Source organism: Spizellomyces punctatus, assembly GCF_000182565.1.
Source record: "Spizellomyces punctatus DAOM BR117 chromosome Unknown supercont1.11, whole genome shotgun sequence".
Lineage (NCBI taxonomy): Eukaryota > Fungi > Chytridiomycota > Chytridiomycetes > Spizellomycetales > Spizellomycetaceae > Spizellomyces > Spizellomyces punctatus.
Genome location: NW_015971547.1, coordinates 910,102 through 920,611, shown reverse-complemented (window position 1 = coordinate 920,611; position 10,510 = coordinate 910,102). Strand labels below are relative to the sequence as shown.

The 10,510-nt window shown below is 49.0% G+C and overlaps 4 protein-coding genes across 5 annotated transcripts; 2 read left to right on the top strand and 2 right to left on the bottom strand.

The window, feature by feature from the left end:
* Nucleotides 1-609: 609 nt before the first annotated feature.
* Nucleotides 610-2,148, bottom strand: SPPG_09366 (uncharacterized protein). Its single transcript, XM_016757525.1, has one exon. The coding sequence runs from the start codon at nt 1,623-1,625 to the stop codon at nt 1,173-1,175; it is 453 nt and encodes a 150-aa protein (XP_016606740.1). The 5' UTR covers nt 1,626-2,148; the 3' UTR covers nt 610-1,172.
* SPPG_06378 (uncharacterized protein) lies at nt 895-3,587 on the top strand. Its single transcript, XM_016754591.1, has 4 exons — nt 895-2,239; nt 2,390-2,457; nt 2,523-2,976; nt 3,047-3,587. The coding sequence occupies exons 1-4, from the start codon at nt 2,010-2,012 to the stop codon at nt 3,411-3,413; spliced, it is 1,119 nt and encodes a 372-aa protein (XP_016606739.1). The 5' UTR covers nt 895-2,009; the 3' UTR covers nt 3,414-3,587.
* A 95-nt stretch (nt 3,588-3,682) lies between these two features.
* On the top strand, nt 3,683-7,149 carry SPPG_06377. 2 transcript variants are annotated; one of them, XM_016754590.1, is made up of 5 exons: nt 3,683-3,908; nt 3,981-5,962; nt 6,026-6,250; nt 6,319-6,632; nt 6,698-7,149. In XM_016754590.1, the coding sequence occupies exons 1-5, from the start codon at nt 3,803-3,805 to the stop codon at nt 7,041-7,043; spliced, it is 2,973 nt and encodes a 990-aa protein (XP_016606738.1). In that variant the 5' UTR covers nt 3,683-3,802; the 3' UTR covers nt 7,044-7,149. The 2 variants fall into 2 exon arrangements, with proteins under 2 accessions (XP_016606738.1, XP_016606737.1); XM_016754589.1 differs by having other exon boundaries at nt 3,683-3,912.
* On the bottom strand, nt 7,105-9,598 carry SPPG_06376 (uncharacterized protein). The gene is made up of 3 exons (XM_016754588.1): nt 9,078-9,598; nt 7,589-9,012; nt 7,105-7,525 (listed from the first exon to the last, which is right to left on the bottom strand). The coding sequence occupies exons 1-3, from the start codon at nt 9,329-9,331 to the stop codon at nt 7,299-7,301; spliced, it is 1,905 nt and encodes a 634-aa protein (XP_016606736.1). The 5' UTR covers nt 9,332-9,598; the 3' UTR covers nt 7,105-7,298.
* Between the last annotated feature and the right edge of the window lie 912 nt (nt 9,599-10,510).

Here is a 10,510-nt window from a genome sequence, read left to right as displayed (position 1 = left end):
ATAAGTCAAGCGTTCAAAAGCGCAACCTGATCATGACCTGATGACATAAACCAAAAGCCACACTTTACAAGCCCCGCAAGCCTTCTTCCACGCCCGTGAACGAATGGCATATGCACGTGCTATCAGGTGTGGATATAAGGGTCTAGATGGGTCTGGAATCTGGAGCGTTGCACAAGAACGACTTCGCCCCATGACCCGGTGCGTGGAAAGGGGGCAAGGTCATCGGTAGATGTCGCCGTGAAACGTTCGGCTCTTTTGAACGAAAATGGCCAATATTACTCTAGTGTTGCAAGTCATCCTTGAGAAATTTCGATAACGTAAAGAAAAAATACATTATGGGAAAATCCCAAAAAGTCAGTCTGAGTCACTTATGAAAATAAACAATAGCCCATTGTTTTGTTCTTGCGGGATTTGGGCCTGCAACAAACGGGAAAAACAAAAAACTCGTTTGTTCGTTTCTGGTTGTTTGATGGTCAACGCCACAGGTACTTTACATCCCGGCTCACAATCGGCCGCGTGCTTTGTTTGGATCTTCTGGAGCACCTTTTGGCCGTGATTTTTCCGCCTTCTCCAACTGTATCTCACATTAGACCACGCGACGCTGATATGATTTCTTCTCGTCCATTCTTCTTACAGTCTCCTCCTCAGAGGACGGTTGCGCAAGACCAAATCATACTTGAGACTTGGTTTACAGCATGAGATTATATTGTGACTTTTCTACAACACCCTTCTATTTTTTTTCGTCTGCCTTATTAAAGTTGTTGGTTTCTCCTGGATGAGTGGACCCGGGATCAGGATCGGCTTTGTCGGAGCTTTGGACCTCCGCTCGCTCCTGCCTTGTCCGTGTGTTGGATGAGTTTTTGGTTGGGCTGTGTTCACCTTGTCCATTCTGCCATTTTTAAAATCGCGCGGTTGGTTCGATACAAAAAGTGACTCGCTCCTTATTGACCCTCCGGTCACCCATCCGTGGCCAGGTACTTGGGCAAGCTGGCCAGATTGTATTTTGAAGGTTCAGCCAAGGCCCCAGTTATACAAGCCATTTGATCTTCTTTGTTCGCTCTCTCCCTTGCCACCAATTGTATATGATATATATTTTTCTTTTTTGGAACAAATCGCCGACTGGCTCTTCTCCGCCTCCTCAGGCCGTTCGTTAAAAAACTTGTCCCGTTGATTCAGTGTGATTCCGACTCGTCTCTCTCGCTCTCGTTTCCCTCCAGCAACACGCCCTCTCTCTCGAGACGTTTGCGGGATTGTCTGCTCCGTTCGCGAATTTCAACTTTTAGCGATCCCCGCGCGCCGCAACGACTTCTCTCAATTCTATTTGCTTGTCCACTCAAACCCCGTCCCTTGGCCAACCCCCCTCCACCTGATCGAGCAACGCCCTGCTTTTTTGTTGTGTACATTCCGGAATACAGTGTGCCCTTTTTTGTTTCTCTAGTTATTGTTATCGTTATTTTGTCGAAAGCCGTGGTATCGTTGCGGATTCTCTTTTTCTTCTCCTGCTTCGAATCCCCGCGTAGAAGCACCTTGCTGGTTTTGCCGGCCAACGGGTTATTGCTACTCCTACTCTGCAACGCTCGGCGACTTGCCTGCCAGCCCATACCGCATACAGGACAAAGTTCCATCTCGCGTCAATCAGCACCACGGGACTCTTTCTGCCTACAAAGGGATTATCTTTTCTTTTTTGTTTTATTTTTTGTTCTTTCTTTCTTTCGGGATTGCGCTCGCTGTGTCCACGTTCCCCGCGAACTCGGAGAGGTCAACATCTTTGTGCCCTGTCAACATTATACGTGGAAACAAAGCCTCTCGAGATACCAAAGGAGAACAAAACATATTCCCTTGTTACCAGTCTCCTAAATACTGGGTCCATCTATCTCTCGTTCCTTGTTCTCGTCTCGCGGTCTGCCTGCGACCTGCGTTGGAACTACTGGTGTCTGTGCCCTCCCGAGCTTTTCTTAGTGCTTTTTTTTTTTTAGCGTAGGCTCACCGACCCCCTTGTATTCCACGACATGTTGTCGCGGGCCGGACATGCGTCGGGGCAAGCCGTCGTTGCCGGGAACGCTGCAACCCTAAACGGTAGCGGTGCTGGACACTTGACTACTATATCGCCATCGACAATGGGAACCCAGCAGCCAACAGCAACAACGACGCAACCCACAATAGACGTTTTGATCACAACAGCGGCGACCACAATGATGACGGGGACAACAGGTGTAAACTCGCTACCATCTTCGCGAAGGTAGGCTGCAAAAAAATGTTGCTTTTATAATGTGGGCGTCCGCAACGTCATCGTGGGAATCCGCCCAAATGGCGCGGTTCAGATGACGATGATGGAGGCACCGTGGAGGCAATTTGCTGACGCATGGATTTGTTAATCGCACTCCGACAGACAACGACATGGTCTCCGAATACTTCAACACCCAGAGGTCGTTCGATGCTGTGGTTTCGGCAACAAGGGTATATTTTCCACAGACCGAGAATGTGGGCCATTTATTTATATTAATGTATAAACAATACCCTAGACCGCCGATCAATCGATCCTCCTCCTATTCTCGAGCTCATCACCTATGATTCCAACGGCAACGAAATCCCCGCCAATCTCCGCGAAGCACCTTTTATGATCGTCCACGCGTCGCTCTGGACCGCAGACGGTATGACAGACAAAAGCCTGCTAGAGAATCCATATTGGAGCGCGTCGCAGGCTCGTGAGCGGGAAGCGGCGATTCAAGCAGCACAAGCAGCAGTGCATACCACGAACCACATGATGCCATATACGGGACCGGATCATGGATCTGGCCCACCACAGATGGGAAGGGATAGCAGCACACATTGTCTGGTTGGCTCATTGGTTAGCATGGCGCACAAGTTCACCGACACGGATGGGAACAAACGGATCATGTTTGCCTTTCCTGACTTGTCGGTACGGTGTCCAGGTATATATGCTCTAAAGTTCTCGTTGGCAGATCTGGGCTCAAGGTATGCATTCTCAATATAACATGTTGCATTCCCTTGATGATTCAAAGCTTCACAAAAACCTCTATTGCAGCGCCGCCAAAATCACCCACGCGACAAAATCCCTCCTCTCCACACACCTTTCAAAACCCTTCACCGCGTACAAGCCCAAAGACTTTCCTGGCAAGCGCGAACCCACCCCCCTCTCCCGCGCTCTTGCCAAACAGGGCATCATAGAGATTCACGTGCGCTCAAATCTGAGCACAAAGCCTAATCAATTGTCTAACAGAGATGCGGATCCGCCTGCGTACCTTGTTCAAAGAGGTTCAGGAGACAGCACTGGAAGTAGTGGGAGCAGTGGAAGCGGCGCTAGTGGTGTGAGCGGGAGCAGTGGTGTCAGCGGGAGCAGTGGGAACAGTGGGAGCAACGGTGGGGTGCTGAATGGGAGTGGAAAGGTGTAGATCTGTATGGGTTTGTTAATTGTTTTGTTAGAGCGTGCTAGTGGTGTTTGTGGATGTGTAGTTTGATTGTTGAGTAGCGTTTGTGCTTATTTTTATCTATCGAATATTGGTATGCGCTGGCATAGAATGAGCGCAAGCCTATTATAAAATATCAGTATTCCTGATTGTTGAAGAGCATGTTGAGATTTGTACATCACATGACCATGGGTCTTACGGAGCAACATTAGGGAACAGTTTGGCACGCGTCCTTCGCTGCGTCCCTTGAAGAATCTTACCAACATTCGCGTCCAAGGCATCGGCTTTCCGTGTCGATGCGTGCGATCTTGCGTGAACTTGGTTTGGGTTAGCGCCGGCGCTCTTCATTTGTATATGTAAACTTTGTATCCTTTATGTCGGCCTCCGAGGGTTTGCAAAGTTTTATGGATTCCCTTTCGAGGGATCTCCAATTGGATGAAGTATTTGCAGAAGTGAATTTTGGAAAGGACGAAAAGAGTGGTAGGTTTGTTTCCGGCATGTGCTTTCGTGCGCCTTTCCATACTGGAAAAGCCAATATAACACACTTTCCAGATCGACTAGCGGAGAGTCGCGACCTAACCACGTTGCACAGTTCGTTCAACCCCGACACCTTCCCAGACGACCCTAATGCCCTTATTGAACAAATGGAACGCGAGCTCCGCGAAGAGTTTGGAACACACAGAACGGCTGGCCATGATTTCTCCAACGGGTTCAGTCTATCCTTCGACGTTGAACGCCAGGCGAGCTATGGGGGCGATAGGTTTAGCAAACTCATTGAGCGCGAGATTGGCGATGTGGAGCGGGACTTTTATCGATCTGAGGGAAGGAGTGCTGGGTCTTCTCCTATTCTGTATGATGATGCAGGCGTCAAAACCATTGATGAGGAGAGTGTTTTAGAGTTTGAGCGAGGGGGATCGCCATTTGATGACGAGGGCGTGAAAGGCTTAGAGATGGAAATGGGTACTATGAGAATCCGTACGCCGTCTCCAGATTTGCGGACGGTTGGAGAGTCGCCGAAAAGCACTGCGAGGTCCCACGTTGTCGTGAAGGAGGAATTTATGCAGGCGCCAGATTCGAACATAAATAACGAGTCTCGAAGAGGCGTATCGCGTAGTCCGCTACCGCGGTTCTCACCGCAGAGCTCGTCCCCAAGTATCCAGCAGTACCGGCTCTCCCAATCTCCAACCCGCGAGCCACCGAGATCTTTTTCCCGCCTGAGCGATAATATTCCAATCAAACCCGGGGTATCGATTTCCTTTGCAGAGCCTTCTTTTCCGGAGCACATACGTGCAGAGTCCAGATCAGACGAGAATGATCCTTTTCAGGGCTCTGCTCCTGTTGAAGCTGAGCATCGAGCAGTGCATCGTGATGTGCTTGGTGAAGACACGCCGCGATCGCCCTCTTCGCTGGATCTCTTGCCTGGAGGGACAGGGCCTGCTTCCCCACCTGTTGAGCTCCCTTCTGGCTTGCGCATGTCCATGGCAGATATCCTAGACGATGTCACTCCGACATTTCGCACGGTCCCCAGCTACAGTGATCCCTTTGATGGCATCCATCGTCATTTACCGCTTGTCAACGTCCCGGAGGATAGCAATACTCGCGCCGTGGTAAATGCATTACGAACGTTACAAGAGCGTGTTGGGAAGCTGGAAGGCGAAAAGGTCGCCGCGAAGGAAAAGATTGCAAAATTGGAGGACGAGTTGACTAGGACTAGGGGCCTTGTCCTGTTCGAGCAGGGGCGATTGAAAGAGAGTCATTCAGCTAAACATGTGGAAACCAAGAAAATTGACATTGGAAGCGACCTCCATAGTCAGATTCCTGACAAGGACCTGTTGGACCAGCTTAAAATTGAGAACCAGCTTCATTCGCTTAAAATGCGGTCAGAGATTTTGCAGAGGCAGCTAGAGCGGTCCAAGGAGACTGCTTTGGAAGTCGAGCTGGAAAGAAATAGGGTGGTTGAGCAGTTGGAGGCTGCTAGGAGGGAAGTGAAAGAATTGAAGAGAGCTATGGAATCAACTCAGGATGGTGATGGGAAGCAGGCAAAGGTCGATCAAGCCCGGGTATTGAATGATGGTGTGAAAGAGGAGGTTAGGACCGCGACCCATGATACAAAATTAACTGGAAGACAGCAAGCGTCGCCTCAACGTTCCAATCCACTTCCCCAACGCTCCCATCAGGACAAACGCTCGCCTCAACGGTCCTCAACCCGCGCATCTCCCTCCAAACGTAACCCTTCTCCTACCCGACCCAAATCAGTCTCTCCGCGTAAACCCTCCCCAACTCGACCTCCGTCAACCGACTTATTCAGCCGCTCAATCCGTTCGGATGCCCCTTCCCTCACTGAAGACAGCTTCCTCCACCCGGAAGAAATCGACGCGCTCCAAAAGGAAATCGAACGAGAACGTGTTGAAAGATTGAATCACGATGGAGGTCGGGTCTCTCGAGAGGATCGTGACAGGCTGAGGAAGCTGGTTGTTGGGCAGGTGCGCTTGGGGAGGAATGGGAAGGTTGAGGTTAGAAAGGGGGAGAGAAAGGTATGAATCCGAGGTTTTACTTGCCGAGAGAGATGGGTTGCTTATTGTATCGAGTTTACATAGGTTACGACTCAGCACACGAGGGACGGAGTCAATCCCGTCTGGAAGAAAATTGAGATTGGCCGACCTCGGCAAAAGCTCGTGCCCACATCAGGAATCAAACCTCGAGTCGTCATCAAGTCTCCCCCGCGAAATGGAACTTTATTTTGCACACATGGATCGAAAGATGAGCGGGGGGTCGTCAAGGGAGTTGTCGGAGGCAGGCAAATGCCCTTTATTATTGGAACGGTATGCTACTGAGCTTGGGTTACCCGGTCAGATGGCCTCATTGACATGTCTCCTTGGCTGACTCGCAGAGCACGTCGAAATCGTATTCTGTAACAGCCAACATTCAAAGAGTCTTCTCCCTACTCAAAGCTCATAACCCGGCATTATGCTCCGTCTGCAGTCGACGGGATAAGCCTCAAAAGGACAAGGATGAAATCACTGTTCACCGTACCGTAAAACCAACCGATCAACCACACACCACAGGAAAATCTACACAAACTCTTGGTGAACCATGGGACGATCACGCTTCTTTTCATGACGAGATGCTGAGCACTGATGGTGGAGTTGAAATTTTGAAAAAGGTGTTGAAGGGATTGGAGGAAGAATTTGAAGCGTTGAAAAGGTGTGCACCCTTTTACGATGTCGCTTTCTTTATTTTGTGGTTGGCCTGACGTATCTTTCCTCTAGACATTATCACACGCTTGTTCAAAAATACGACAGTGCCGCCGCCCAGACGACGACCAACCCCACCCCACCACCGACACTCCGAGCATTGGGTGACCGGCTCCGGCAGTGCATACAAAGCATGGATACCAAGGGAGACCAAATTAGAATCTTGAGAGAGATTTTGAGAGGGGTCGGTGGGCATTTGCAGAGGGTTCATACCGGTGAGCCGAAAGCCAGAAAAAAGGACCGAGAGGACGTGCTGGAAAGAAGGGTAAAGAAGGAGGGACATGCATCTGGAGTGGACAGCTTGAGTTTGTTAAAGAGCAGTCGCAAGGTGCAAGAGGCGTTGGCTGTTGGGCTTGGATAGAGAGAAGGTGCGAAAACGTATTTATGCTTTTTTTCATTATTGGTTTTTCGGTGGTGGGGGAGGGAAGGGTTATAAAATTCTAAACTTTTAATGGCAATGTTTTGACCCATAGACGATCTTGTGCAAACTTAAATTGACCCAATTTCACTGTATATTTATCACTATTTTTTCTAGCTTATACACCAAAAAACCATACGAAATTACTAGTATTCAAATGTCATATCTAATGTCCATTCAGCACCCCGCCCTTCCATTTCACAAGACTTTCATTTTCGGCTTGGACGTTTTCCTTAACAACACATAGCCTGTCAAGAACCACCATGTACTCAACGCCACCAAGATTCCTGCACATGCCCATACAGAGAGCCCGTTCAGATCTTGTTGTTGCAGGACAAGTTCACCGGTGGGTGTGCAAGGTTCGTCAGGTTGGCAGGAAAGGCTGAGACCTCGGAATTCGAGCTGCATAAAAGATCGGTATGCGTCTAATTTTGAAAAAGGTGTGAGAAAAGAGTAAAGCCATATAAGAGAGCCACGAAGATACTCACATCCAATGGGTGATACGTAGTGCAACCACTTGAACCACCAGCCCAAACTCCCATTATTGATAATGTTTCCACCAAATAGCAAAAACACAACCGCGATCATCGGAGCAACCGCCATCGCCATCTGTACTGTTTCAACACCGCTCGAGACCATGAAACCCAACGCAACTGCTGCTGTTGTCTCTAAGGCATTGATAAGCAGCCAGGCAAAGAACTTCCATGCTGAATGTTGAAGGCCTATCATCCAGTAAAGTGGTACACATGCCAACATGGAGTAAAATACGGCGGGAATCGCTTGGGAGAGTACTTTGGAAATGTAGAATGAGGATACTCGGTATGATCCCGCGGACCGTTCTCGGAGCATGATGACACGTTCGAGGGGGAAAGTTGCGACAATAGGTTGGATGGTGACAAAAACTTGGTTAATGGGCCAAAGGAACAGAATTCCAGCCCTGTTTTGAATCCCACGTTGGTCCTTATCCAGTTGCCAAAACGCGAACCCAATGAGAATAACGAGGACAGCCGTTCGAACAAAGGAGGCGATCACTACAGGTTTGGATCTCAACACATCCAACCAGGCGCGTTCGAATAGGATAAGGAATTCTGTAAACCAGTTGTTGGACCAGCCCGCTGCTGGTTCTGGTGAATCTCCTGGTAGGGCGTCCAAAGAGACGGTCATAGAGATTTTTGGCTCAGAGGGGTGTGTGACGGGGACGTTCGACTGGTCCAGCTGTCGATAGGCTTCTTGTAGCTTCTTGACCCGCGCTGTGTCCTCTTCGTGAGTTTCCTCATCGATCGTCAGCAAGTCGAGGAAAAAGTCGGCAGGATTCTTCCGTGCAGGGCAGGTATACCCCAGCGACGCAAAATGCGTCAAAGCATCTTCGACTGGGCCGAAAAATACTGTCGACCCACCGGCCAACAGCACCACCTTTGACAACAGCGAGAGAATTTCATTGGAGGGTTGGTGGATAGTCAAGATGACGATACGTCCAGTTCGGATCGCTTCGGCTTTGACATTTTCAAGGACGGCGTACGCCGAATTGGAATCTAGTCCACTCGTCGGCTCATCCAGGAACAGAATCTCGGGGTTTCCCACCAACTCTTGGGCAATGGCTGTTCGCTTCCGTTCACCTCCACTCACACCACGTGTCAATCCATCACCAATATAGGTGTCCTTGGCTTTGGATAAGCGAAGGGATTTGATAACATCGTCTGTGAGAGAAGCTTTTTCAGCTTTAGCGTATCGGGAGGATGACAGACGGAGGCGGGCAGCGTAATTGATGGTTTCGCGGACGGTGATGTTGCTATACATTTGGTCGTCTTGTTCAACAAAGGCTACGAGTTTTTTCCAGGTTTTCCGGTTCCGTGGACGCCCATCGAGCGTGACGCTTCCACTTAGGTGACCTGTACCCAAGCGACCAGAGAGGCTGTAGGACCAACAATGTCAGTTCAAAAAAATCCATCGGTCAGAAAAAAAAAAGTCATCACTTACCAGTTTAAAAGCGTCGTTTTGCCAGCTCCACTACTTCCCATGATCGCAACCAACTCCCCTCTCTTGGCCTCACCCGACACATCAGACAGCAGCGTCCGCGATTTTGGTTTACCGTTATCGTCCTTTGTCTTCAGATCAATCGAGTAAGTGACATTATTCCAGGATAGGGAGCCGCCCCGGTTTGGTGTAGGGATGTCCGTGTCGGTGACATTGATGGAGAGGTGCTCATCAGAGATTTTGGAATTTGGCGGCATACTTTATGGTTTATGTGATCTTCGTCAAGTATCCCGTATTTTATTTGTTTGAATGCAATGTATTGTTTTGATGGTTTTATCATACTAGGGGGGAGCACTTCAATCCTTTGCTTTTATAACCAATACAAGAACCTTTGCATGGAACAAAAACGAGAACGATAGTTTTTCCGCCGCTAGAACTCTTGTATTCTTGTTGCAAATCTATTTGTCAAAGTATGTGTTTTGTCTTGAACAAACCTTCGGAAGCCCGGAAATAAAAATAAAAAGGCGCATGAAATGTCCAGCGATCTTCCCCCTCCAATTGTCGGAGGGCTTAGCAAATCCATTGCAACAGGCGGATGCGGAATAACTTGAGTATATTTGGGTCTTCAAACAATTTACCAAATTGAAAAGCGTTTGAACGTGGCAAGTTGCAACTGGCCTAGAAGCGTTTACCGGTTGCCGGTAGGACGGCAAGTTATGACAAGCTGTTTATCGTCTTGTTCGTTTCAGATTCGAAGGTTCCGATCTTACGACGAACGTAATTATTAATGTGTGTGCTGTGGACCCGCTCCCGCGTTGACTCCAATGGCAAATGGTAATTGTTTCTTTGTATTGGAGGATTTTGTTCATTGCTGAGGGGTTGGACCTGCGTCATTCCAAATTCTGGAGGATTTTGTTCATTGCTGGGGGGTTAGACCTGCGTCATGCCAAATTCGAGACGTTATGCACCGCATGTCGGCGTGATGGAAAGGAGACGACAGCATTGGCAGCATTTCCAGCGTGTGCAAAGAACAGAGGGAGAAGCTCACAGCTACTACTTTTGGTTTGATCATGCAAAAAAACATCTCATGTTATTATGAGAGAAAAGGCAGAAAACTAGCTATGCTATACACAATCAATACACAAAATAGATGGTTCAGCTCTCTCCGCCAACCCGTCTTAGTGCGGAGCCGATGGGTATTGGCACTAGCACCCGCACCAGGGATTGAACCGCGCGACAACCGGCTCGGAAAACCTAATCTAACCAATCTACACTACACCTGGAACACTCCTGTTGAACACCTCTGGTCTACCGTGTCCATCTAACATTGATTGCACGATCATCAGCATGTTGCAGGTGCTCAGCGTGTCCCTGTTCCAGTAGCGCATCGTCCAGGCTTGCTGACAGTTAGGGTTGGTACAACCCAGCAATCCGTG

Bases quoted from the DNA above. Each gene is read 5' to 3' on its own strand.
- SPPG_09366 (XM_016757525.1), bottom strand. From the start codon at position 1,625: ATGGAACTTTGTCCTGTATGCGGTATGGGCTGGCAGGCAAGTCGCCGA.
- SPPG_06378 (XM_016754591.1), top strand. From the start codon at position 2,010: ATGTTGTCGCGGGCCGGACATGCGTCGGGGCAAGCCGTCGTTGCCGGG. The intron at 2,240-2,389 runs GTAGGCTGCAAA...GCACTCCGACAG, and splicing joins TCGCTACCATCTTCGCGAAG to ACAACGACATGGTCTCCGAA. The intron at 2,977-3,046 runs GTATGCATTCTC...CCTCTATTGCAG, and splicing joins TTGGCAGATCTGGGCTCAAG to CGCCGCCAAAATCACCCACG.
- SPPG_06377 (XM_016754590.1), top strand. From the start codon at position 3,803: ATGTCGGCCTCCGAGGGTTTGCAAAGTTTTATGGATTCCCTTTCGAGG. The intron at 5,963-6,025 runs GTATGAATCCGA...GAGTTTACATAG, and splicing joins TTAGAAAGGGGGAGAGAAAG to GTTACGACTCAGCACACGAG. The intron at 6,633-6,697 runs GTGTGCACCCTT...TCTTTCCTCTAG, and splicing joins GAATTTGAAGCGTTGAAAAG to ACATTATCACACGCTTGTTC.
- SPPG_06376 (XM_016754588.1), bottom strand. From the start codon at position 9,331: ATGCCGCCAAATTCCAAAATCTCTGATGAGCACCTCTCCATCAATGTC. The intron at 9,013-9,077 runs GTAAGTGATGAC...TTGGTCCTACAG, and splicing joins AAAACGACGCTTTTAAACTG to CCTCTCTGGTCGCTTGGGTA. The intron at 7,526-7,588 runs GTGAGTATCTTC...TTTCAAAATTAG, and splicing joins CTACGTATCACCCATTGGAT to ACGCATACCGATCTTTTATG.